Here is a 26896-nt window from a genome sequence, read left to right on the forward strand (position 1 = left end):
ACATATGCTAAAACCCATGGAGCATGGGATGCATGGAAAATATTTAAATAGAGAAATGTTTACATCTCCCTCTGTAATCATCTCTCTGCCAGGCAGGAGAAGCAGCAGAATAAATCACTTGGGCACTGTGAATGTGGAGCACAAAGTGCTGAGTCACCTTTCTCCCCCTTTTTTTCCATTTAATTTTTTTTTTCCAGCGAGCTGCTGGCCGTGGAGTCCATCCAGCTCTGAGATCCCAGAGCAGATAGTGTCAGTGTGTTTTACCTCATTCCTGCCTTTGAGGGGAGATGAGGAAAGAAAAGAACATTTTAATAATCTCCAGCAGCTCAGCTTAACCCTTGAGTTGGGTCAGTCACTTGTGAAGGTCACAAGTGAACTCTGAACTGAATTGAGCTTCATTATTTAAAGGGGAATGGGCTCATGTGGATGTGTTTTCCAGTGTTAAATTTGATTTGTTTTCCAAAATATTAAACCAGATTTTAGTAAAAAAATATCCTGATTTTTTAGGAAACTTCCCCCTCATGGCAGAGGTTTATAGGGTGGGTTCAGATCTGTGGGTTTTTCCCTGTGTTTTCAAGGGATTCTTTTAAACTTAGAGAAATCTTAAAAAAAAAATTCAAATATTACTGATGTGCTGGGTATTTTCCTGACTTTCTGAAAAATGGGGAAGATGGCTTCATGGCGAGAGAATGACCCTGATCTCTTGTTTCTCAGTAGTGATAAGTGGTGATGCTCAGCACAGACTTCTCCAGAGATGGAAGGAGAATTTCCAAGTGCAGATCCCGACAGATCCCAAGACTGGCATTGTCACAAACACTCATTACCCTGAACAAATGCTTCTCCCATTAAAGAAGCTGCCTCACAAATAATTGTTTGTGCAGACTGAAGGGGCACAAAATAAAAAAAAAAAACCAAAATAGGCTTTACTGAATTTTGTGTAATTCTTCCATGAGATAAATTCTGTTGAACATCCCAGTCATGTCCCTCCTCCCAGGGCCAGGTGTGTCCCTGTTAAAACAGCATTTGAGCTGTTTTTATCCCATTTTTATTTCCTCCTACTTCTCCATTGAAAATCTCCCCTTCCAAACCCTGCCTGCCTGGAATATTTAGTGCTGTGAAGCACGGCAGTTGATAATTCATGTTGCTACCCTGGGAAAATCTTTTAAACTTACAATATCAAAACTTCAAGCCCGGTGACATATGCAAGTCCTGACCCGGCTGGTGGATGCCGCCCCATAAATCAAGGGGTTCTTCTCCTGGCTGCTCCCAGTCTCCCCATCCATCCATCCATCCCCTCAGACACGGTGTCAGGGGAGTTACTGGCCACGGGGAGCTCCTCTCAGGGCTGGGTTTGTGCTGGGGATGGTGCTCTATGCTCTGCTGGGGTCAGTGTTGAGGTGTCTCCAAAGGGCAGCAATATGGGGTTGAGCATGGGGTGCCTGGCTGTGCCAGCAGGAACAGGGACAGGGACAACCAGCCTGGGGATTTTTGGGAAGAGCTCAGTGTGCAGAACCCGTGGATTAAGCAGGGCTTGGCCGTGGTTTGTCCTGCAGATCATGTTCCAGGCGTATGGAGATAAGCAGGGACCACTCCACGGGATGCTGATCAACACTCCCTACGTGACCAAAGACCTGCTGCAGTCCAAGAGGTTCCAGGCACAGACTTTGGGGACATCGTATGTCTATGACATTCCTGAGATGTTCAGGCAGGTGAGTGTTTGGGTCTTCTTGTTGTTCTTCTCTTTGCTATGCTGCTTGTCAGAGGCCTGGAGTGGCTGCCAGTCCCCAGGGGTTATTATCTGTGGATTGAATCTGTTTTGGATGAAATCAGGATAAACTAGAGCTGCTGGAGTTCCATTAATGAGTCAAACATAAACCATCTCCCCTTTCTTGTTGCTGGTTTTTTTTTTGGTTTGATTTCCCACCTTGTCATCTGCCCTTCCTGGATGGTGTTTCTGCTTTGTTGGGTCCTGTCCTGAACCACCTCCTTCAAATTTCACTTTGGGGGGAAATTATTTTATGATTCAAATCCCAAAGCAGGTGATATTCCTGGAATACTGTCCAGGAGGAATAGACACTGGGAGAAGGGATATTTTGGGGTGTCCTGTTGGGAATAATCCCAAATTCTCAAATGCGGGAATACGACACTGAGGTGGATTGAATATAGAGAGATACCTATAGTAATATATATAATTATATATATATATATATATATAAACAATATATAATATATTAATCTTCATATATTATTTTTATTTATAATATATAATTTAAAAATACTATATAGAAAATATATAATATAGTAATCTCTCTATATTAATTTTATATATAGATAATTTTAATATTTATATATCATATAAAATTAATCTTTATATATTAATCTATATATAGATATGTAAATGTATATATTATATATAAATAATATATAATGTATTAATTTAGATATTATTTAATATAATTTTAAATATTTTATATAACAACAATATGTTATCTTAATATCTCTATATTAACTCACATATAAAATATAATATATAATATTTATATATTATATAAAATGATATATAATATATTAATGTTTATTAATTTATATAAATATATAAATTTTATATAATAACTATTTTTATAAATATAAATAATATATAATATATTGATCTTTATATATTAATTTATAATTTCTATTGACTATAAACATAAAAACATGCCAGAAGGTGACATTGTTGACTAGAGTTTCTCTCCCCACCCCAGTCTCTGATCAAGCTGTGGAATTCCATGAATGACCACGCGTTCCTATAATATAATAATATAATAATATTTTATTTCATAAGTTCTATTGAATATAAACATAAAAACATGTCAGAAGGTGACGTTGTTGACGAGAGTTTCTCTCCCCACCCCAGTCTCTGATCAAGCTGTGGAATTCCATGAACGAGCACGCGTTGCTGCCGCCGGCGCCGCTGCCCTCGGACATCCTGACCTACACAGAGCTGGTGCTGGACGACCAGGGCCAGCTGGTGCACATGAACAGGCTGCCAGGAGGAAACGAGGCAAGTTCTCCTTCCTTTTGTGCTTCTTCTCCCTCCCTACCTCAAAAAATTCTGTGCTTTTGGGCTGGGTTTGACAGTTGTGATGAGAATTTACCAGCTGGGCACAAAAATCTGTTCTTTTGGCCTTTTACAGATGGAATCTCACTCTTGAAAATGAGATTTTTTTTTTTTGTTTCATTAAAAATTAATACCTCCCCTACAATGGGTGTTTTAACTTCCATAGTAAGTGATGATTCCATTTCAAACCTGTTCCTGTTCTGGGCTTCCTTTGTAATTAAAAAATGCTCGTTCAGCTGTTCCAGGTAACTGGGGTTTGTATTTGAGCAAAAATGTGCTTTACAAGACAAAAGAGAAATATTTCCATTTGCTAAAAAAAAAAAAAAAACCCAAACCACAAAAAAATCTGTTTTATGCTTCCATTTCCATCCTCCCCACACAGTTTGTATTAAAGTGTGTGGAACCTCCTCCTCTAGAGCAGGATTTACTCAAGAGTTACAACGAGCTGATGCTCCTGGAGCTGGAGCAGGAGGAGGTTTTGCTGTCACAGTGGGGTTTTACTGGGGTGTCTTCCCATTAAAAAGGGAAAAATTGCAGCTTTGGAATGACTGCAGAGTAAAGAGGAGATGTGGTTATTTTTGTGGGAATTAGTTAAGTGAATGTTCCAAAGTAATTTAGATTTGTACAGTTCTAAGTGATGATATAATTCATTTTTTCTTCTTGTTGAACCGTATTTTCCTAAATATGCAGCTTAAGGCTCTGTTCAAAACCATCAGGGTAGTGATGCAAGAAAACAGGAGTTTTTCTCACCAGGTTTGGAGTAGGATTTTTACAAACTGCCCCCAATGGTGACTGTGGGGTCTCTGCTTCCTTCTCTTCTGCCGGACTTGGGGAGAAATGTTTGAACTGGTCTAATTAAAGCTATTCCCTGCATTCCCAGCGCATGCTGAGGCTGCTGGGGAGCCTTGTGCCATCATCTTTCTCTCTTTCCCTGTTCTCATTCAGCGTTTTGAGTGGATGGTGGTTGGGGAAACAGCAAAGTCCCTCAGGGACGTCGCTCTGTTCTTGCTGAAATTACAAGCACAGAGCTGCCTGGGCATGAACATGCAGTGTTTACTCTGCCAGTATGAATACAAATAGTCTTATTATAAGAGATTCTGTACCCAAAGACCACCAAAAAAAAAAAAAAAGAAGGAAAAAAAAATTAGGGGATTTTTTTTAACCCTTGGTAGACTCAGTCTATAAAGAAATTACTTGGCTGTTGGGGTGTGTGGAGTGTTGGTATGTAAATTAATCTGAGCTGATGTGATCTAGAAAAATCTTTTTGCCCAGAGGGGTTGTAGAATTTGTGGGTTTTTCATCCTTGGAATTGTCCAGGGTCAGGCTGGATGGGGCTTGGAGCAACCTGAGGTGTCCCTGCCCATGGCAGGGGTGGCACTGGATGGGCTTTGAGTTCCTCCAACTCCACAGAGATCCAGAGCTGATTCCAGTGAGCTGAAATAGGACAGGTGAAATAAGAACTTCTCAGATAAATGTGGGATTTTTATCATTATTTTTCTTTCTTGCCAGCAAAAGGTGCTGATTCTCTGAATTCAGAGAGATTGTCCACGGTGTTTTTTTAGTAAAGAGATTCCTGGTGGGAATTGCTGTCTGTGGTAAATGTTGTCGTTATTGTTGGGTGCATTTAGGTTTTTCTGCTCCTTGTTTTGGATCAGAGGCTCAGAGCCATTCCCACACTCCAGTGGGAGCCCCAGCACTGGGGGATTGGTGTCTCAGAGCCAGGGCTTGGCCTTCCTGACAGTTACATTTCCTCCCTGTGAAAAGGGGTCAGGACACTCCTGCTCTTACAGCATTCAGCTGAGCTGAGTGCCCTGAGTGTTTGAGCTGATGGGAGGGATTGAGAAGCCAACAGAAAATCCAGGAGATTTGTGAGCAGAGTGTTCAGCCAGGGCTGCAATCCCTGCTCTGACATGGGGCAGGAGCTCTAAGCTGGGGTTCTCCCTGTCCTTACAGAGTTTGCAAGCAGCATTTTGGGGAAAAAAAAAATTAATCTGTATTTTCAGGAAAATCTTGATGTCTCCGGACTTTCCCCAATCCAAAACCAAGAGAGGTTTTTGTCTGTGTAGCTCAGGACCACTCCCCTCGCCCACCAGGCCACTGCAGTAATTATCTCTTTGCTGTGGTCTCAACAAAGAGGCCAAGGAATTAATGGAGTGTGAAAATACAAGTTGCTCTTTATTCCCAGGCTGCTCTGGTGCTGCTGGCCCTGCCCTGCCCTTGGGGCACAGCACCATCACTAACACACCTTTTCCCAGCCTCTGACCATCTTTTACCACTTTGTCACAGAATCCCAGACTGGTTTGGGTTGGAAGGACCTTAAAACCTCATCCTGTTCCACCCCTGCTGTGGGCTGTGCCAGGATGGGGAAATCTCTGAAAGAGTGAGGAATTGGGTGAGCACAGGGCAGTTCAGGAGTGTATCCAGCACTGTTTAAATCACCGTGCTGGAGACAAGACCTGGAGCACAGTGACACCCCCCTTCAAAGCCCAGGGCTTTGTTCCCAAGATTAGCATATTAGCAGAAATCTCAGTGTGAAAAGGTAATTCCCTCAGCCCCTTGCAGAACTCAATATATTCCTTGTCAGCCCTGAGCCGGGCATTGGGATGCTTTTCTATAGCACTTTATGTATTTTGACTACAATTTCCCCTGATCCTCTGGCACCAGGAAAGCTCCAGCTGCTGATAAGACCCAACTAATCTTCAAGGACAAGGAGAAAGTGATGTAAGGAGGGCCTGCAGCAACACCCCACATCCCCCTTCATCCCAGTGCCCGTGCAGAGTGTGTCATTTTTCCCCACTGGCACTAGATGTCACAGTTTTTCCTCCTCAGTCACACAAGGATCAGAAATAATCCACAATCACCTCTGTCTGCTGGAGCTTTGGCTCTGCAGCACCTTTTCCTGGGGTAGCTGGGGAAGGTTTGGCCAGGGGGAATTCAGGATGGCAGAGGAGCTCCTGGAATGCTGCTCTGCACTGCCAGAGGCAGAAAGGTGTAGCTAATGCATTTTATACAAGCACAGCTTAATCGTTGAGCTGCATGTTCTGCTTTGTCACCCCCTGTTCCTACATTTTATGGCAGGCACGGGGAATTAAAACAGCAGCGAGAGCTGCAGCTTTCTTGGAGGGTTTTAAAATCTCCAAATCCAAACCTTCCAGGAATGCAGATGGAAGAGGCACAGTTTAATTCATTTTATTATATTTTCATACAGATGTTTGAACAGGTGAATGTGGATCATATGGAGGCTGTGGACAGGAATGTTTTTGCCCACAGGAAAGGGCTGTCTGTTGCTCTCTGTAATGTATCTTTACCCATCTGTAAGTTCAGGAGGAATTTCTCCATGGAAAGGGTGGAAGGGGCTGCTCAGGGAGGTGCTGGAGTCCCCATCCCTGGAGATGTCCAAGGGAGGACTGGATGTGGCACTCTGATCTGGGTGACAAGGTGGGGATGGGTCAGAGATTGGACTCCATGATCTTGGAGATCTTTTCCAACCTGGATGGCTTTGGGATTCTGTGACACCTCTCACCTTGTTCTCACCCTGGAGCTGTTCCCTCCCATCAGCTGGTGCCAGCATCCTTGGCTGGGCTGTCACCACCACGCTTGGATTGCTGAGGGACACCTTTCCCAGAGCCAGGCAGGAATCCTGGCTTTTGGCACTCCACCCTTGCCAAGGCACGGAGCTGGAATGCCTCTGGCAAGCCACGTGCACACTCTGCCCTTTTCCTGGGAGCTGCTTCGTGCTCCAGATTAAAGTTGGAGAGCTCTGCAGGGTGTGAGTGCTCTTCTAGATCTGAACTTCCAGGAAACAGATTCAAATTATGAAATGCCAAATTTGCTGCATCTGCACCAAGTAAATACCCAAATTCAGGTTTTCAAATTCGGATGTTAATAGATAAAATGAAACCTGGCCTCCAGTCCCAAGGCTCAGCACTGTCCTGGTGTGAGGGAAGAAGAACAAACCAGCTCTCATCTCCTCTGTTTGGTGCCCAGTGACAGGACCTGAGGGAACAGCTGGAGCTGGGCCAGGGGAAGGTTTATATTGGATATCAGGAAAAGATTCTTCTCCCAGAGGGTGGTGGAGCACTGAACAAGCTCCCCAGGGAATGGTCAAGGCCCCCAGAGCTCCAGGAGTGTTTGGACAACGCTCTCAGGGACAGGGTGGGATTGTCAGGGTGTCTGTGCAGGGCCAGGAGTTGGATTGGATGATCCCTTCCAGCTCAGGATATTCTGTGCTTCTCCAGGAATGACAGAACCTGCCAGAAAGAGCCTGGAAAGCTCCTCCAGGAATGACAGAACCTGCCAGAAAGAGCCTGGAAAGCTCCCTCTCTCCCCTGGCTTTGGCTCCCCTTGGAGCTTCCTGGGGGGAGCCTGGGATCAGCTCCTTCCCCGTTCCCCTCGGTGCCTGTTGTCAACAGCTCCGGCTGCCACCGGCAGTCAATTTGGAACTGCATCAGTGTGTGTATTACTGTTCCCATCGATAGTGCAATTAATGTTGAAGTCAATTTTGGTGTTAATTTTAGGCCATGATTAGTGTTGACACTGGGTGTCAAACGAGCAGCGTTTACGAGCGCCGGGGAAGCGCCGTTCGTTAGCGCGCCCCTTTTACTGGCTCTTAATGCTTCCATTAAGGCCAAGATGGAGAGGGAGAAGGTGTGTGTAAAATTATACATCTGAAACTTGGGTGTCATCTCCGTGTGTCGCGCAATTCCGCGAGGCCGGGGTTGTTCAGGGAGCAAATGACAGCTGAGCGCTGAATCCTAATCACAGTTTGGAGCATCAGAAATAATGATCACTTCTGATCGTGGCTTGTGAATAATTCATCCCCTTTGATTTTCACGTGCTGCCCACTGATACTTTTCAAACCAAATGTGTTCCTACAGGAGAATAATGGTCCCACTTCTTATGGAAATACCGTGGCACAAATCATTTTGCCAACATAAAAACAGTTAAATAAGACGGTTCCTGCTTTTATTTTTTTTTATTTTTTTTATTTCCTCCGCCTCTTCTTCACTCCTGGGTGTGCTGGGAATGGAGCCGTGGCAGGAGCAGTGCTTCCAAACTGTGCTGCCTCTTCAAAAGAGCCTTGTTCCAAAGCCAGGGCTGCTCACCATCACCTACTATTGCCTGCCAGTGCTCTTAGGTGATTAGCTCAGCCTGGTTAATTAACCTGGGAACTCTCCAGTTTTTGGAGTGCTGCCGTTAACTTAAAAATCTCATTATTCCTTTTTTTTTCTAGAGTAAAAAGCCATTCTCCACTGCCCATAAATCTCAACAGAATCTAGCAAATTCGTAGCAAAAAAAAAAAAAATCCTTAGTTGTGCAGATCCCCGTGGCTTTTATGACTGGATAAATGGCACAAAACATGCAGTCAATTGGGGAGCCAAAAGACACCCAAGTTAATGGTGGTGCACTTTTAATTTTTCTTTTCCTGAACTATATAGAGTTGCTCCATATTTCTCAATTGTCAACTGTTTTCAGGAATTTGTGCCCTGGCTGGATTTTTTTCTGTTCTTCTGGTGAGCACTGGCAAAAGGGATTTTACTGGTGTAGAGGACACACCATCCTGGCTTAGGAAACTATTCCAACACTTCTGTTACAATTTGAATTTTCTGAATGAGAAATGCCTTAAATTGGCCTGTTTCCTGTGCTGTCAAAAATCATCAGGGTGCTGAAAGTGAGGAAAATCTCTTACATCCTGATGGGTGGGATGGACTGTGGGACCAGCCCTGGGGACTCCCTGTTCCATCAGTGGTCCCTCAGTGTGGTCAGTGTGGCTGTAAGGAAAAACAACTTTTAGGGATTTTTTTCTCCTTTCTTTGAAGCTGCAGCAGCATCTCTCTGTTCCAAACCCTGCAGCTGGATGCTGAGGTGGAACTGTAACTCTGCAAATATTCAGAGGCAAACAGATGATTCCCTTTTGGCTTGTCAGAGGAGGAGTGGAGGAATCCAAGGAGAAGGTGAACTGAAACACTCTGTTAACTTGCAATCTCAGCTCTTGGAGAAGGGGAGGTGTAAGGAAAGCTCTGCCAGTAGCTTGGCTGTGTAATATTTTTGGATTGCTGCCTGCTTTACTTCCAATGACCCTTTGATTAATTCCTCTGCCTCTTTATTTTTTTTAATGAGCCTATTATGGCATATCTTATTGCAGATGCTGATTGGATCTGGGCTGTGTATTGTGCCATTTGGATGTGGATTAAATGGCACAGATCTATCTGCCGCCTCTCCCCCTCCCTCTTTAGTTCATCATGCTCAGAATTCCGAGGCTCCACAATGAGAGAGAGAGAGGGAGAATCTCAGCCCCGCTGATTGCAGAGGATGTGCAATCGGCTTGAGGAATGTGTACTCAGAGCTTATGATCCTTGGGCAAGCGGGGACTGGGTGATGCATGTGGCTTTCAAGGGACGCCGCTGTTCCCATCTGTTAATGGCATTCCGAGCTGGCTGTGGCTCCAGGAGTGCTGCCTCTGAGGGATGGGGCACTGCTGATCCTCCAGGAGAGATCATCCCCCTGTGGTTTTTTTTTTGGCAAAAAAATAGGCAGCAAAAAAAGGGTTGCTTACTCTGGGTGAGTTTGGGGTGGAGCTGCTATAAAATTGGAGAAGGGAAAAGGGAAGAGAGGAAGAAATGAAATTTGAGAGAGAGCAGTGAAATAAAAAGATGGTTAAAATGAGGGACACTGCAAAGGGTTCCCTTTGCAGGAGTGAAGAGGTTGTTGGAAGTGTTCCTGCTCATTCCCAGGAATGAGACTCCAGGGTGATCAGGGTGTGTGGGGTGATACCTGGGCAGGAATCCTGTGCAGCAGCACATCCCACCTCACCCTGGGAGCACAGGGAATACACAGCTCCCTGTGAGACCCTGGGAGCACAGGGAATACACAGTTCCCTGGGAGCACAGGGAATACACAACTCCCTGTGAGGGACATGCTGGACCTGAGATAAACCCTTGACAAAGAGAGGGAAAACCAGAGTGAGTGTCCTGGTGGGATGAGAGCAGTGCAGAACGTGCTCCAAGGAATGTGGGAAGGATCAATTATGCACTGGCAGAGCCCATCAGAGCTGCTGTTATCCAGGTTTCCCAGGAAAATATGCCAAGTCCAAGAGAATCCAAGAGACCATTTCTTCAACTAAGAGAAGTGCTGCCTGTGTTGGTGCCTTAAGTTTTAGCTTTCATGTATTTCAGATTCTGTGCTGCCTAGGGGTGCAGCTCTGATGTTAAGTGCCAGTAAGAGTAGGTAGGCAAAACAAATTATTTTCCTGCTGAAGACCAAGGAAACCTTTCAAAAGCACAAACAATGGTGGACATGAAGGGAGAAAAAGGATGAGACTTCACAACCTGAAGCTGCAATTGGACAATTAAACCCCAATATACAAATGGACCAAAACTTTAAAAAGTGTGAGACTTTGTGACCATTTTGTGACCATTTTGAGTCCATTTTGTGACCAATTTGGGTCCAATTTGGGTCCATTTTGTGACCATTTTGTGACCATTTTGGGTCCGTTTTGTGACCATTTTGAGTCCATTTTGTGACTATTTTGGGTCCATTTTGGGTCTGTTTTATGACCATTTTGGGTCCATTTTAGGTCCATTTTGTGACCATTTTTTGACCATTTTAGGTCCATTTTGTGACCATTTTTTGACCATTTTAGGTCCATTTTGTGACCATTTTAGGTCCATTTTGTGACCATTCTTAGTCCATGTTGGGTGTAGCCCTGGCCAGGCTCTTGCCCTGCCCAAGGTGGATCCTGGGGGCCTTTCAATAAATCCCTACTTCATTCTCCAGCCTTCCCAAGGCATCAGTGTGACTCCCTTCCTTCCCACCTTGCAGACACATCATTTATTTTGTGCCTTTCCCTGCTCTTTCCCTGCAGATCGGGATGGTGGCCTGGAAGATGACTCTGAAAACACCAGAGTACCCGGAGGGCCGGGACATCATCGTCATCAGCAACGACATCACCCACAAAATCGGCTCCTTTGGGCCCCAGGAGGACATCCTGTTCCTCAGGGCCTCAGAGCTGGCCAGGGTGCAGGGCATCCCCAGGATCTTCGTGGCTGCCAACAGCGGGGCCAGGATCGGGCTGGCCGAGGAGATCCGCCACATGTTCCACGTGGCTTGGGTGGACCCAGAGAACCCCTACAAGGTGAGGGGATACAGGGGGAACTGCAAAAACCCACTGCAGTCTTGTTTTGGCATCACCTCTTCTGACAGAGATGAGGGTAAAGCATTTCTGAGAGTGTCACCTCTTGGGTTTTTTGGTTTCTTTCTGACCTGAGATTTCAAGGCTGGTGGTTCTGGTGGGTCCAAGGGAGTGTTTTTCCCTCCTGACCTCTGAAGGATTTGAGTCTGACTCTGTGCTCGTGGGAGAATGAGTTGGAGTCTCAAAGTCTTGGTTTTCTTGGTTTCTCACATTGTTTATTAATTCTTATCTTACAATTCTCTGTGTCCGGCCAAGGTGTTCACAGCAGCTCGGACACGAGGGGACTGCCCTGTGATGGGAGGTCACTCTGCCTTTATACAGATAATTACATGGTTATTATTTACCATTCCATACCAATGTCTATCACCTGTACTAACAGAGTCATTTCTACTTTGACCCAATCCTATCAAACTCCCTTGTGCCCACATCACTGCAGAAAACAGATGACAAGGGAGAAGGAGAAGAACTCAGAGTTCCACCCTAATCCCACCATCTTGTCCCTTTGCACCTACATTCTAAAATTCCCAAAACTACAAAATCTTCCACCCTCTGATAAACTACACCACTGTCTGTCACACATTTGTGACTTGTAATTCTTCTCTGTGTTGGAAGTTTTTTCTCATGGACTAAAATCAAAGCCTGTGTCTTCCTGGGCTCTGTGCCAGGCAAACCCCCCTGGGCAGACCGCAGACCCTCCTGGACCGACCCCAAACCCCCCTGGGCAGACCCCAGACCCTCCTGGACCGACCCCACATCCCCCTGGGCAGACCCCAGACCCTCCTGGACCGACCCCAAACCCCCCTGGGCAGATCCCAGACCCTCTTTTTTGGGTCCCAGACCTCTGTGACCTTCCAGGGTGCCCAGAGGGATGCCCTGGACTCCAACAGTCACCTCCTTGGTGTTGGATCTGGAACACTGGAAATGTCCATGGCTAAGCTGGATGAAGCCTGGAGCAAGCTGCTCATTTCTCACCCAAACCATTCCATGACAGGATTTTACAATCTCCCAGGCAGAGAATGTTCTTATCACTCTGTGGAATTAAATTCTGTCCCATGGAAATTCCTCTTACAGGGGATCAGGAGGGGGCTGCAGGTGGGATTGGGATGAATGGACTGTTTTTCCCTGCAGGGATACAAATACTTGTACCTGACTCCTCAAGACTATAAGAAAGTCAGCGCCCTGAACTCTGTTCACTGTGAACATGTGGAGGAGAATGGAGAGTCCAGGTAGGAATGAAAAGCTTTCTGTTCATCCCTGGGTGATGCCTGGTGTGTCCTTGTCCTCACTGGGGCATCCCTTAGGGTCAGGGGCTGGAGGAATGGAGGAAGGAAGTGAAGAAAAAGTGAGAGCCTCGTTGCAATCCTTGTTGTTTTCCTTTTTCCCTTTGTCTGCATTCCCTTCCTTTATTAACCAGCCTCTCCTCACATCCTGTGGGAACAACAGGACACTTTTCCCAGGCCTTCCTCTCCCTTGGCACTTCCCCTTTCACCTGTGGGAACATTCCATGGTGCTGCAGGGTGAGCCCTGCACTCTCCTGCCCGGCCTTTATTCACATTTCTCCTTGGAACCTTAATGATATTTAGTCACTTTTCATTTTCCTCATGACAAACTGACTCAGCAGATCACTGGACCTTGGGGCTCAAAGGCTTTCTGTGTCTCCCTCAGGTACAAGATCACAGATATTATTGGGAAGGAGGACGGGCTTGGAGTGGAGAACCTCAGAGGATGTGGAATGATTGCTGGAGAATCATCTTTAGCCTATGAGAACGTTATCACCATCAGCTTGGTAATCCCCCAGTGCTTTCTATTCTTCAAATGTATTGTCAGCTAAAAATCCTGTGGTGATATCCCAAACATCCCAAGTCTGATGGAAATTTCCATGGCCGATGGAAATGGGCTTTGAGCAATGCTGCTGGTGCCAGGCCTGGTCTCCTCCACACTCAGCCATTTGACCTCATATTTGCTCAGTCTGAAAGTTCCTGCTTCTCTTTTTTAATTTATTTTTTTTTAATAAAATATATTTACGTTCAGATTCTGATTTATGTAAATTCAGATTTACGTTTTACAAAGTAACGGATTCTGGAATTTTCCAGCCAGAGTAGATTTTCATGGCCTTGCACTACAAAACACACCTTGAGTTTTATCTCAATATTTGAATCAATAGGTTGGGCTTGTGTGGAGAGACAGAAATCAATGCCATTACTTTTATTTTTAATTTTTTTCCCTTTTTTTTTCCCAGGTGACGTGTCGGGCCATTGGGATCGGGGCTTACCTCGTCCGGTTGGGCCAGAGAACCATCCAGGTGGACAATTCCCACATCATCCTCACTGGCTATGGGGCCCTCAACAAGGTAAAGCTTTGCATTTCAGTCCTTCAGGGCTCTCCTGAGTGGAGCTGGGGTTTGTCATGGAATCCTGGAATGGTTGGGAAGGATGTGGAAAGAGGAGAAGCAGCTTTTCACAAAGATTGTGGATTAAATCCCAGGGGTGGAGAAGCCCAGGCAGTGTCTTCTCCCACCCCCTGAGTGCTGTGAGGGGACACAGGGCTGTTCTAAAATAATCCCAGAACTTCCAGAATCATCTGAATTTCCCATCACTCCCATCATTGTGTTAATTCTGGGAAATTACTGAACTTGATGCTGATTTCCCAGGCTGGGAACGAGATTTCCTGCTGGAAATCTTCACTGTGAGGACAGGAGGAATAACTGAACAAAACTTACAGCTTCACTACTAAAGTAGCTCTTTATTTTTTTTTTCCCCACTCCAGAGGCAGATTTTCTCCCTTGCTGCCCCAAGGCCATTAATCCCAGAGCCTCCAGCTCCTTTGCCTGGTGCAGACACAGCTCCCAGCCCACTCTGCTCCCATCCCTGTCCCTCAGGGCTTTGTTTCCCTGGAGTTGGGGCTGTGTGCTGTGAGTGCCCTTGCACATGGAGCAGCTTTGTTCTCAGGCACTCTGAGCACCTGGGGTGCCTGTGCTCCATGGCAAGCTGTGTTTCCAGGAGTGCCTGCCTGACAATGGGAGATAAAGGAAAACAGGCTCTCGTTGAATTATTCCCCTGAATAAAGGGGGCTCTGCAGAAAATGAAGCATTGATCCTATCAACTCCAGGCTGCAGCACCCTCAGTTAGATCTCTTACACACACCTGCATCAATGGGGAGGAGAAGAGGCAGCCTTTAAAAAGAAATTGAGGCAGTTTAGTGCTTGCTGGAGTGCAGTGAGTTGCCTGGTTCCAGCTGTCACTTGCTGGGGCTGGGGGCCCTGCAGAGTTTCCCAGATGGCAGGGCCAGGCTGTTCAGTTCTCCCTCCTCTTCCCAGGATCAACTGCACTCCCTGCTCGTGGAGTCAATGGCTGTTTTCACAGGGTTGGGTTCATCTCACTGAATTTTAGGCACTTAAAAATTCAGGGTGTGGGCTGAATGAAGTACATGACATCTGTCAGTGACACAGGCTGAGGGAGCTGCTTTTTTAGGGGGATTTATCCCATCCTGAGAATTCTGGTGAGCTGAAATGTGTCCTTTTCCCTCCTCTCTGCTCTGCTGGGATTTTGGTATCAGCTCAGAACCTCTACCTGCCTTAAAGGTGAGGGAAGAACCTGTTGCATCTTATGCAGCTTTTCCCAGCAAGACCCAACAGTGTTTGCCCTGCCCTTGAACAGTGGGAGCTCCCATTCACTCCTGGGTGTGTGTGATGTGTCTGCTGCTTCATATGATCCTCATTTCCAGTCCCTGCAGTCCTGCTCAGGGCTTCTTGAAGGGATCCAGCTGCAATAGTGTCCCAGAAGTGTGTTTGAAGTAGGGAACTGGTGTCCAGGGTGAGCCTGGAGTGTCCAAGCTCAGTCAGGCTGATCCTCTGGAGGAGGGTCTGAAACCAGCAGGGAATGCTGATCCATTGCCATCCTCCTGCCATGGAGTCTGGAGTGACCTCAGACTCACCCTGTGCTCCCTGAAACCTGTTAAACCCCTGGGATTTAGAGGGGCAGCTTGAATTTTTTGGGAGATCAGGTCACTGCCAGCCAGGGGTGAGTTATGCAAAGTGTCCCTTTGCAGGAGTGCAGAGGCTGTTGGGGTGTGGGGTGTGATGTGTCCCTGCTCATGCACAGGAATGAGACTCCAGAAATGGAAATTTGTTGTATTTTCTCTGTCTGGAGTCAGTTTTGGTGCTGCTCGTTCCCCTGGAGGAGCTGGAGAGTCAGGATCTTCAGGAGAAATGATGGCTGAAACAAAGATAAATAAATCCATGGAAACTGCCACTTTTACCTTTCCCCAGTTGGTGCCAGAGATCTGGGGCAATTTTTCCCTTGCTGACTTTTCCATATTTGTGTTCCCAGAGGATGCAGGACAGAGCTGACACTTCTTGTGCCTGCAAACACATCTTCAAAATGTCTCCTCTCCGCCAGCACAACGTGCAGCACAAAACTGTTTCTGCAGCAGTGGAGACAATTGGGCTTTCAGAGAGCAGGCAGGGTTTTCTGGGAACTTGTTTAATTTTATTTTTTTTTCCCTGTGAAATGCTGGATTCTTTTCTAATTTGCAAAGGGAGCAGAGGGGGAATGGTGACAAATATTATGTGCAGCCAGAGCTGTTGCTGGTCTTGTTCATTATCATTATGTAAAAGCAGCCTGAGGGTTTAGGTGTAGAGGGAAAGGTCCAGCTGCCAGAGCCAGAGAGTGATCTCCAAACTCACAGGATGAGCTCAAGGTCAGTGTCATTTGGAGCTGCAGCTCCTGGGCTTGGCTCCTCTCGTGCTGCTGGAGAGCACAGAGCACATCCTGGGGGGACACCAGGGGTAAAGCTTTCTCCAGCCTCATTCCCTGGCAGGGAACACCCCAGGGCTCTGCAGGGTTTCCCTGTGCTCCTGCTGGAGCTCTTTGTTTGTCCTGGGGGCTGCCAGGCCTGGGCAGGAGCCAGGCTAAGGTGTGATGCTCTGCTTTGGGGACAGTGCCAGCACAGGGGACATGGGCTGTGTTTGTCCCCCTTCTGTCTCCAGGCTCAGGTGTGATGTCCACTCTGGGGACAGTGCCAGCACAGGGGACACAGGATGTGTTTGAGCTGGGTCCCTTTTGTCTAAGGTGTGATGTCCAGTCTGGGGACAGTGCCAGCACAGGGGACACAGAGCTGTGTGATGCCCACTCAGGGGACAGTGCCAGCACAGGGGACACAGAGCTGTGTGATGCCCCACTCAGGGGACAGTGCCAGCACAGGGGACACAGGGCTGTGTGATGCCCACTCAGGGGACAGTGCCAGCACAGGGGACACAGGGCTGTGTGATGTCCACTCAGGGGACAGTGCCAGCACAGGGGACACAGGGCTGTGTGATGCCCCACTCAGGGGACAGTGCCAGCACAGGGGACACAGGGCTGTGTGATGCCCCACTCTGGGGACAGTGCCAGCACAGGGGACACAGGGCTGTGTGATGCCCCACTCTGGGGACAGTGCCAGCACAGGGGACACGGGCCATGTTTCTGCTGGCCCCCTTTTGTCTCCCCAGTGCATTTCAGCAGGGGGTGGAGAGGTGGAAATGCCATTTCCTTGCTCTCGGTGAGCGTGTGCCGAGCCCGCTGACCCCCCTGCAAATTGAAATAATGATAATGCGCGTCTCCTGACTGCATCAAAGTATCAGCACATCAAAAGCCAGGAGGCATGAAATGCAAATGATAAAGTGAAAGCAGATGGATTGTGCATGATCGCCTGATGCCCAATGAATTTTAAAAGATGCTGGTTCACATGGGGAGAGGGGCTGAAATAAACACGTTATCCCTGCAATTTTTTTCTTTTTTTCTTTTTTTTTTTTTTTGTTCTTGCTGCTCACTCCTGACAATATTTTTTCACACTTCAGCGAGCAGCCACTCCATCTCCCTCCCTCCCTTCCCTCTCTTTCTCTCCCTCTCTCTCTGTCGCTGTCTCTACCTCACACACGTCTCGGGTCATGTCGCCGCAGCTCCGGTGGAAATAATAAGATATAAACCACGAGGTTGTTATTTGCATAGAAATAGCATGGAGCCCCAGGCAGCATGGGAGAAGGACACAGAGATCATTTGTCTAAAATTTTAATGAAAACTTTTGCTGAGGCAGAGATTTTTATTTTTTTATTTTATTTTATTTTTTATTTATTATTAAACTTCTCCTTGCCTCTCCCCACTTTTTCCACCCCCAAATCTTCCTCCTCCTCTTCCTCCCTCGTCATAGGGGTGATTTGAGATGTGATGTGCTGCTCCCTGCACCAACACCTTCATTTCCATGGGTTTTTCTTTTTAATGGAAGTAAGACCAAAGAGCCTGGCAATCACAATTCCTGCACTGCTTCTGTTCTATTTCAGTCCTCCCAAGGATGTTCCAGAGTCTGCTGCTGACCTATTTTTAATCACTTTGCTCCTCCTTGTCTTTTGTGTTTAAAAGAAATCCCGTCTTGGAGTCTGTTGTGTTAATGGAAACAAATAGTGGCTTTCAGTCACATTTTTACATGTTCTAGGCTTTTCCTGAGGGAAGCCAAGTTCAGCTGAGACTTTCAGGATCTGCTCCAAGCAGGATCCACATCAGTTAATGTAGATGTCCAACCAGGCTCTCCAACAGTTTGTTTATTGATGGTGATGAGGAGCTGCCCCAAAGCTGCTGTCCCTTTTGGGGGTGACAGAATTCTGACCAGCACTGGTTTGTTTCCCTCCTGGTTTAGTTTTATTTTCCCCCCAAACTCTGTGTTTTTGATTTGCCTGAATCCTCAGGCCCTGTGCTCACCATGGTTTGCTCAGAGCATCCAAGAGTACCAAGGATGAGCTGGACAAATCCTACATGCCAGGAATCTGCAGGGAAGATTATTTCCCTGCCTGATATATAAAAATATCACCTTGGGATGATATTTTTGACCAGAATCAGTCAAAAAAAAAAAGAAAAAAAAATTGTTTGGTCTTGTTGGATTCCTTTGCATGAAGCCAAAAGAGACTACCTTTGTATTTTTGATTCAGTCCTGAATTGTGCTGCAGAACTTTCTGGATGCTCTGGGATTGTCTCATAACAGGATGAGACAATAGGTCAGGGCTGCTCAGGGGGCTGTGCCCGTGTGAGAGAGGTCTGGGCAACTCTGAGGCTCCCTGGAGGAGCTCAGGGAGGAACAGGAGGCTCTCACAGGCTGGGGAGTGATTGCCAACAGTAATATTTACCCTTCAATTTCACAATCTGCAAAAATAAATAAAAAAGCCCTGCGAGCCTGATGCTGTTTGGGGTTTGTACTGTGGAAAGCTCTTTTTTTTTTTTTTTTTTTTTGAGATTCAAGGCAGGGATAGCTCAGTATCTACTCAAGATGACTCCAGCCTTGGGATTAGATCAGAGTGAGTTAGAACAGCAAGTGTCACTCAAAGGAGCATTATAATTATTAATGCACGATATGAATCTTCCTGTAGTGGCACAGCAGGACTGTTGGGAAGATCTGTGTGGGTGCAGGGTGTTGGAAGATGCTGAGCAAAGAGGGGAAGTATCAACCAGGAATCAACACTCAGCATCACCATCAAGTGTTGGTTCCTTGTGTGGAGGTTGGAGCTGCCCAAGGTTGTCCCACTCTGGGTGGCACAACAGGGGTGGTCTCAGGGTGGTCCCAGAGCTGCCCAGGACTGTGGTGCTGTTGGAGCTGTCCCTGGTGTGGCTCACACCCAAATCCATCCTCATCCCTTCCTTTCCCTGCCACTGAAAGGCTTTGGGTGCTGCAGGGGCTGCAGTGGGTGGTGGCACTGCAGGGGACACACAGGTCCTGGCTGTGGGTGGTGGCACTGCAGGGGACACACAGGTCCTGGCTGTGGGTGGTGGCACTGCAGGGGACACACAGGTCCTGGCTGTGGGTGGTGGCACTGCTGGGGACACACAGGTCCTGGCTCTGGGTGGTGGCACTGCAGGGGACACACAGGTCCTGGCTCTGGGTGCAGGGCAGGATGGATGCCTGGCCTCAGTGCAGATAAACAACCAGCACCTTCCTGTGCTGCATTTTCCTTTTAATTGCTTTTCTTTTTAAGTGGTGATATTTGTGTATTGTTCCCATTAGAGACAATTTACGTTCCAGGCATGCCATTATCAGTCCCTTGGTGTTTGCTTAGGGAAGGAAGTCTAATAGATTTCTGTTGACTTTTTTTTTTATTCTCCCTCCTTCCATCATTTTTTAATACAGATCTTGCTCAGTTTATCTGTGTGGGTGGGGGCTCTGTGTGTGTTCAGTTCTGCTAAACAGGAGTTTAACATCATGGCCCACATTTTACTTGTCCAATTCTCCATCCCAGGGGTGTGTCCCAGCTCCTGGGGATCCTGCAGGGCATGTTCTCTCACTGGAGCATTAACTCTGCTCCCTAATATCCCACAGGAGCTGAACTTCACAAAAATATCCCAGAAATATTGGTCCTGACCATCCCTCTTGGGATAACCCCGTGTAGACATTGGGATGACCAGCCTGGCCTCTTTTCCCTAGAAATTCCCTATGATTCTAAACACATTATAGGAACTATATGAACAGCACTGGAAAATTGCAACATTTCTTGTGACTAAACCTAAACTCACAGAGTGGGTGAAGGGTGAAGGGGTCCCTGCACTGCAGCCTGTGCCCTGGGGGTCTCTGAGTAACTGGGTTCTGTGACAGGGGTCCAGGAGGTGACAAAGGAAATGACCAGGATCTTTAAGTTGGAGACAACCATTAATATTGTTTATGGGGTTCATATCCAGATGAGGGAACCCCTGGCTGAGACAGGTGGGATTTATGGGTGTTGGCACCATGTAGAATAGGGGCTGTAATTTTACTTTGAGAAGTGTATTGAGTCCTTTTGATTTACCACTGGCTGAGGGAGTGACCTTGAGCAAAACACACGCAGAGAGAGGAGAGAGGGGCACGAGGGTTTTTGACAAGACATTTTTCATTTGGAAATGCCACTTCACTGAAACTCAGGAAAAAGTATCAGTCTGGATGAGCTTCTCCTTTGGAATTTTTTTTTGGGTCGAGCGAAAAGTTGTTCTGTTTTTTTTTATTTCCCAGCTGACTTTTCCTTCCCAAATTAATTTTTATTTTTAATACGTACAACAAATATTTTAGAGGTCGTTTGGAGCCTGTCTGGTCTCAAGTTTGTAGTTCAGCTCTGGAGATTTTTCTGCTGCAACCCAGAAAATTTTCCCAAATCCTCCTCAATAATTGCAGGGTGGAAAAAACCTTCCCACCAAAAACTTGTGATGCTGCAAACAGACAGAAAATCTTGTGTGTGTGACCAGCTGTGGAGCTCTGCTCCCTCTGTATCTGTGAGAAATGTTGGAATCTCCAGGCAGGAGCTGCAATTCCACCTGCACCTTGCCCTGCTCCCTGCAGGGTGAAGTGCAGCTCCTTTTTTTTTATTTTTTTATTTTTTTTGTCCCTTCTGCCCTCTGATCTGACCAAATCAAAGCAGGGAAAGGCTCCACCAGCAGGACCTGCCTGTGGATTTGCAGTCAGGAGCCATCCCCAATAACCATCAGGCTGTCAGCTCCCCACCTCCCCCCAGCTCCCACCTCCCCCATCACTCACCAAAGGGAAAAAAGAGCCCGAGCTGCAGCTTGAAATATATCATGCAATAGTGTATCATGAATTTCTTGTGAATCACATTGGAGAAGCAGGTTTATTTATTTCCCAGACTCTAAATCAATACAAAGTAGGTCTCTTAGTTCTGGAGCTGGGATGGAGTGGGAAAAAATGAGCCCATTGTACTCTTAAAACTTTGGGGAAAGGAGATGACAGCTATATAATTCCATTTACCAGGCACTAGGGGCTTTAATGTGAAGGTGACAGGGAGCTCTTTGTGCATTTAGAGCACCATATCTTCTAAATAAAAGATCTGTAGACTTGATAGTGGAGTATAGCTCTGCCTTTAATAATCTCCAAGCATTAGACCGAGCCAATCTGTTCCCAAGTCAGGAGGGTCCCCCACCGAAGGCTCGTAAATTAGAAGTGCAGGAACTGCACGGATTCAGGGATTAGGAATGCAGGAAGGGCAGAGAGGAGCTGTCTGTGCTCCCCCTGCCAGCCACAGGGGCTGGGCTCTCTTCCCTCTTGCTGCTTTCCCCCTCTAATACATGATCCATGTGGGGGAAGAGCTGGAAATGAGCACTGAGCTCTGTCGAGGCTTGGCTGCACATAATAACAGGCAGGTTTTGAAGTTTCCCCTTGCATTGTGTTGCTGCATTTTTTTCTGATGAGACATTCATTCCCATCATTTCTGCCTGTTTATGAAAAATCGGCTATTTATAGGACGTGCATATGCCTCTCCTGCTCCGTGTTTTCTGGCAGACAATACAAATTGTGGGCTGGGAATTGCAATTATTGAAATTATTTGGATAAAAATCTGGCAGTTATATTTGATATAAACACACGATCTGCTCGGAATAATAACGGCACTTATGTTACATAATGATTCCCATTCAAGCCCTCCCAGCTGTCGTGTTTGCACATCTTTCATCCTGGCTTCAGACAGATGAGCCAAGCCAGCCCAGCTTTGCAGGGAAAAGTCCCAACTCTCCAGCAGCTCAAGTTCTGAGAGGAGAAAGCAGCTGCTCAGCCTGGGTTGGAGTGCTAGAAAATTATTAACATGCACACGGTGGGCCTGTGAACCTGTTGAGGACCATCCTTCAGAATCCTGGCTCTGCTTGTGTTTGCCAGAAGATCCTCTGAAATAACAAGAAATGTGGTTTCTTAATGAGTTTTTTGAATGTATTCCAAGTATTAGAGGATGTTTTGGATGTCTTCTCCAAGGGAACGAATGGCAGGGCAAGAGGAGATGGCCTCAAGCTCTGCCAGGGCAGGTTCAGGTTGGACATGAGAAGAATTCTTTCATGGAAAGAGTTTAAGGTCCCTTCCCACCCAGACCATTCTAGGATTCCATGATCCTCCTGAACTCCCTGAGTGCCCAGTGCCAATCCTGGATGGAGCAGAGCTCCAATTCAGAGCTCAGTGTCCCCTCTCACCTGCACCAGGTGCTCACCTGTGCACACCCAGCTCACCCAAATCTCCTCAGAGCAGCTTTTCCCTGCACCCCCTGCCCCGGGCTCCATCCTGCTCTGAGATCCCTCACCTGCTCCAGGCTCTGCTGGAAGGGCTGGAGCACTCAGGAGAAGGAGCTGTGTGTTTATCTTGATCTCCAAAAAGGGATTTAAGGGCGAGAGCAGTGGTATATTAGGCTGTTTCATTGCCTGTCAGCAGTGCTAAAGCTGAGCTGTCTGCAGTGTCTCCAGATAAGCAGGAGCACAGGCCCATTTTGCATGTACATGCGTTTGCATTAGTGCAGAGAGAGGGAGTTTAAATCCTCTTTATTTTTATTTTCCTCTGTGGGAAGCGTTTAGCTAGGCTTGTGCCTGGCATCTGGAGGCCTGGGCTTTTCTGATCCTTGAAGCTAAATCTGTGCTGCTGTCTTGTCTGCCCTGGCTTTGCTTGGCACTGGTTTTGTTAGAGGAGGAGGGAGGAAGGTGTTTGAGCTCAGAAGGGAGACCCAGGGACATCCCTGTGCCAAAACACACACTGAATTCTGTATTTGAGAGTCAGGAATTCTATATTTGAGAGTCAGTTTTGTGACATCCCTGTGCCAAAACACACCCTGAATTCTATATTTGAGTCAGTTTTGTGACATCTGCACCTCGGTTTCTTCTGTACATAAACCTTGACTGGCATCTGTCAGCTCCTCTGTCCCCAAAAATGAGCTGTGCTGGGTTCTTTGGGGGAGGCCAGGCTGTTTGTGTGTGTTTGAGGGTTTTTTTTTTTTAAAGATCCAAATGAAGCAGGTGTGTAATGTCCTCTGTCTGTTAGAAAGACTCAACCCATAAAAATAACAAACGGCGTGTATTTGCCGGAATGTCAAAGTTATGAGTTTATTTTGTAATGATGTGCTCCTGCCTTCATGAGGTAAACTGGCCGTGGCAGAGGTGTTATTAGTAATATGGAGTCAGTGGAGCAGAAAGCCAAGTGACCGAGAGATCAGTGTATCAGTCAGGGAGAGGGCAAATGGGAAGAGACAGCAGGAGAATGAGAAAAGAGCTGTGCTGCCCAGGCTCAGATTAGAGATGGAGCTGTGCAAGAGAATGAGGAGCCCCTGCCTGCTTCTGTCCAGCCTCTCCCAGGAGCTGCTGGGCCTTTGTCTGGTTTTTGTGCCTTTTTTTATTTTTTTTCCCCAGTTATCCATTTAAATATGTCCACTCTGCAGTTTTCTTGGGGCAGTTTGGGGTTAGTGAGCTGAGCTGGGCTCAGCACTGGGGAGCTTTGGTCACGCTGCTGCTTGGGGAAGGCAAATGGGAAAACTGCCTCAGTTTCCCCACTGGTGTCATCTCCCTTGGAGGTTGTAGAATCCAGAATGGTTTGGGTTGGGAAGAGCCTTAAAGATCCAATTCCACCCCCCTGCCATGGGCAGGGACACCTTCCACTATCCCAGGCTGCTCCAAGCCCTGTCCAGCCTGGCCTTGGGCACTGCCAGGGATCCAGGGGCAGCCACAGCTGCTCTGAGCACCCTGTGCCAAGACTCCACCATCCTCCCAGGGAAAAGTTCCTTCCCAATATTCCATCCACCCCTGCCCCTTGACAGGGATCCCTGTTCAGCAGCTCTCACCTGCACACAAGGCTGTGTGAGAGAGTTTTCCTCCATCCTTTTCATCTCCAGGTGATGCTGAGGACCTGCAGGGGTGGATTTGTGTGTGGCTCCTTGGCCAGCACCTCCTGGTCACATCCCAGCCCTGATGGATCTCCCCTTGTTTTCTTTCCCCAGGTGCTTGGACGGGAAGTTTACACCTCCAACAACCAGCTGGGAGGGATCCAGATCATGCACAACAACGGGGTGACACACGGCACTGTCTGTGATGACTTTGAAGGAGTCTACACCATCCTGCAGTGGCTTTCCTACATGCCAAAGGTAATTCCTGGCCCTGCAGAGCTCTGAGGTGCCACTATTCGCTTTATCTGCAGAGTTTTGGGAAAAAGGGCTCTCACTTCTTGCTGTATTTTCCTTTTTTCCCCTCAGAATATTCACAGCCCTGTGCCCATCCTGAAAGCCAAGGATCCCATAGACAGAACTATTGACTTTGTTCCCACCAAGGCTCCCTACGACCCTCGTTGGATGCTGGCTGGACGCCCCAACCCAAGTATGGCCAAGGAAATGCAGCAGCTCAGCTCGTTTTCAAGGCTGTTTGCCAGATATCTGCAACCCAAATATATTTCAGATTCTGTGAAATAATTAGCTCTAAGCAATATGGATATAATATTTAAATATTTACGTATAACAATATTCATCTATAACGTTATTTATAAATAATATTTAAAAAATAGCATGGAAATTCTGAGTGCTCAAGGATACCATACTTTTACTTAGAATAGTTATTTTTATGGATTTTTTTTAAAATGATTTAAGGGAAAGTCCATCCACAGAGGATCTGTATGTTCAAGGAATCACAATATTCCTGCAGATCCTGGGGAGTTTCCTGTGTTGGCACCACTGGGGGTTGTGCAGCCTTGTGTAGGTACAAGCTGCAAACCGGGTGACCATTACTCCTGCTGTTATTAATGAGTTTGGGGGGCTAAAATGAGATTTGTGATAAACTAAGTTTTCTGCTTTTGGATAATATTTTTTCATCATCTCCCGAGCAATTCATCCAGCTGTCCGGGGGCGCCGCCGACGCCGGCTTCCAAATCGAGTGACTTCAGATTTTAATTTAGTGGAAGCGTTAAGGAAAGCAGATGATTCCCTGTGATAAGTTAAAGCAGATATCTCCTAGGTGAAAAGTTAAAGCCATTTATTAGAGGAGATATTGCCGTGATATTCTTCAAACTGACGCCCGACACGAGGCCGGAATCTAAACCATCAGCTTCGGGCTCGCGATAAAGAGATAATTTTGAAATGGATGGTCACATTTTACAGTGGGGCCACAGAGGCAAGGAATGTAGAACACAGTAATTACAAGTTTGGGCTTGATAAAACACTCTCCATCCTGTTTAAGTCAGCAGAGGTTAGCCTGCTTGGATCTCCACTTTTTAATTGGTTTTTGGACTTGGGTTTGCAGAAGGAGAGGGGATTGTTCAGAGGAAAGAATTCCTCAGGAGCTTTGTGCTGAGGGGTGAAGCTGAGAGGGATTTGGGGTGATCTTTTTGTGGGTTGTTTTTAATCAGGGCTTCCCAAAAACCCCAATGCAAAGCAGGTGTGCCCAGAGAGTTGTGATTTCTGTGACTGGCTCTAAAATATTTGTATTTAGTTCTTGGGTTTCTTCAGCATTCTTTCTTTCAAAGACAGATTAGGCAGGATCAAGAGAAGAATATGAGATAAGTTTTAAAATAGAAATAGATGTGTTGGAAACCATCTTTAATGACTTTTACTGCCTTTTGACAAATGTTTGTAGTCTTGAAAAAAGCAGAGTTATTTATTTAAAAGCACGGGAAGTCCCTCTGCTCTCTGAACCCCATCGTTTAACAATAAATGATGCTTTTGCTGATAAATTGCTGTCTTTATGCAGACTAGGAAATGAAATAAGACATGATGGCTGAAGGCAGACAAATGCTCAGCTGTCTAATGTTCCCTTGTATTGCCATCTATTTAAAATTAAATAAATAAGAAAGACAGTGCCATGTTCTCCAGTTGGCATTTTAAAGCAAGTTCGAGTTGCTGCTTTGATATTTTGTTTTCTTTCTTCCCTCCCTCTTTCTTCCTTTGAAAATTTCTCTTTTTTGGCTTCCCTTTAGATCAGAAAGGGCAGTGGCTGAGTGGGTTCTTTGACCATGGTTCATTCATGGAGATCATGCAGCCCTGGGCACAGACAGTCGTGGTGGGGAGAGCAAGGTAAGTTCTGAAGTGTTTTAGACAATTGTAGAAATCCAGTTTGGGTTTATGCATTGGATTTCTCTAGAGCACAACATCCCTGTGATCATTCCTTTCTCTCTCTCTGTGTATATATATCTATTTAATAGAAGGGTTTGGAAAGAAAGGGATGAGATGACCTTTAAGGTCCCTTCCAACCCATTCCATGGCTCTGTAATTCTATAATTTAAAAGCTTCCAGGCTAAGCAGTGTGCCAGGGGTGGAAATCAATGATTTGGCAAAGCCAGAAGCTCTCTGTCCATGCTCAGCTTCACTTGCAGTTCCTTTCTCCTGACAAATTCCAAGTGGCTTTGGACTCTCACACAGCAGGGATATATAACACAGATGAAACAGACTCCTTTCAAAAGCAGTGGCACTTTGAAAAAAAAAAAAATACAACAAATATGAATGTATTCTTCTGGGATTTTTACTGTAAGTGCTGCCAAAACTCATCTCTCGTATGTATGTTTGGAATATGTGTGCTGTTGGCTGTAAATTGTCTTTTATTATTCTATGGCAACTTGTCCGGGGACACACTATAAAACAAGATGTAGCATCTTCATGTGCTAGCCTGATAAAATTTATATGAAGTATTATGGAAAACAGAAGTTGTTTGGAGCTGTTTTCAAGTTCAATAAATAACTGTAATACTTGGATAAAGATGTTCTTTATTAGGACACATGGGCCCTAATACACAAGTTATAAGTTACCGATTTAAGACGGTTTCTGCAATTACAGGGTTCCAGCAGACTCTTCATCACGGGGAATGGGAATATTTCCAGCCCCTCAGTGC

At 46.3% G+C, this 26896-nt stretch overlaps 1 protein-coding gene across 1 annotated transcript in view; it reads left to right on the forward strand.

Moving 5' to 3' along the window:
- ACACA (acetyl-CoA carboxylase alpha) overlaps window positions 1-26896 on the forward strand; it is a 103141-nt gene that overhangs the window by 57477 nt on the left and 18768 nt on the right. The window contains exons 38-46 of the mRNA XM_083875298.1: window positions 1554-1709; window positions 2897-3043; window positions 10965-11234; window positions 12420-12517; window positions 12957-13077; window positions 13531-13641; window positions 24028-24171; window positions 24280-24400; window positions 25989-26085. Coding sequence (XP_083731424.1) covers window positions 1554-1709; window positions 2897-3043; window positions 10965-11234; window positions 12420-12517; window positions 12957-13077; window positions 13531-13641; window positions 24028-24171; window positions 24280-24400; window positions 25989-26085 — 1265 coding nt within the window. The remainder of the gene's footprint in view (window positions 1-1553; window positions 1710-2896; window positions 3044-10964; window positions 11235-12419; window positions 12518-12956; window positions 13078-13530; window positions 13642-24027; window positions 24172-24279; window positions 24401-25988; window positions 26086-26896) is intronic.

Source organism: Zosterops lateralis, assembly GCF_965231275.1.
Source record: "Zosterops lateralis genome assembly, chromosome: 19".
NCBI classification, from domain to species: Eukaryota; Metazoa; Chordata; class Aves; order Passeriformes; family Zosteropidae; genus Zosterops; species Zosterops lateralis.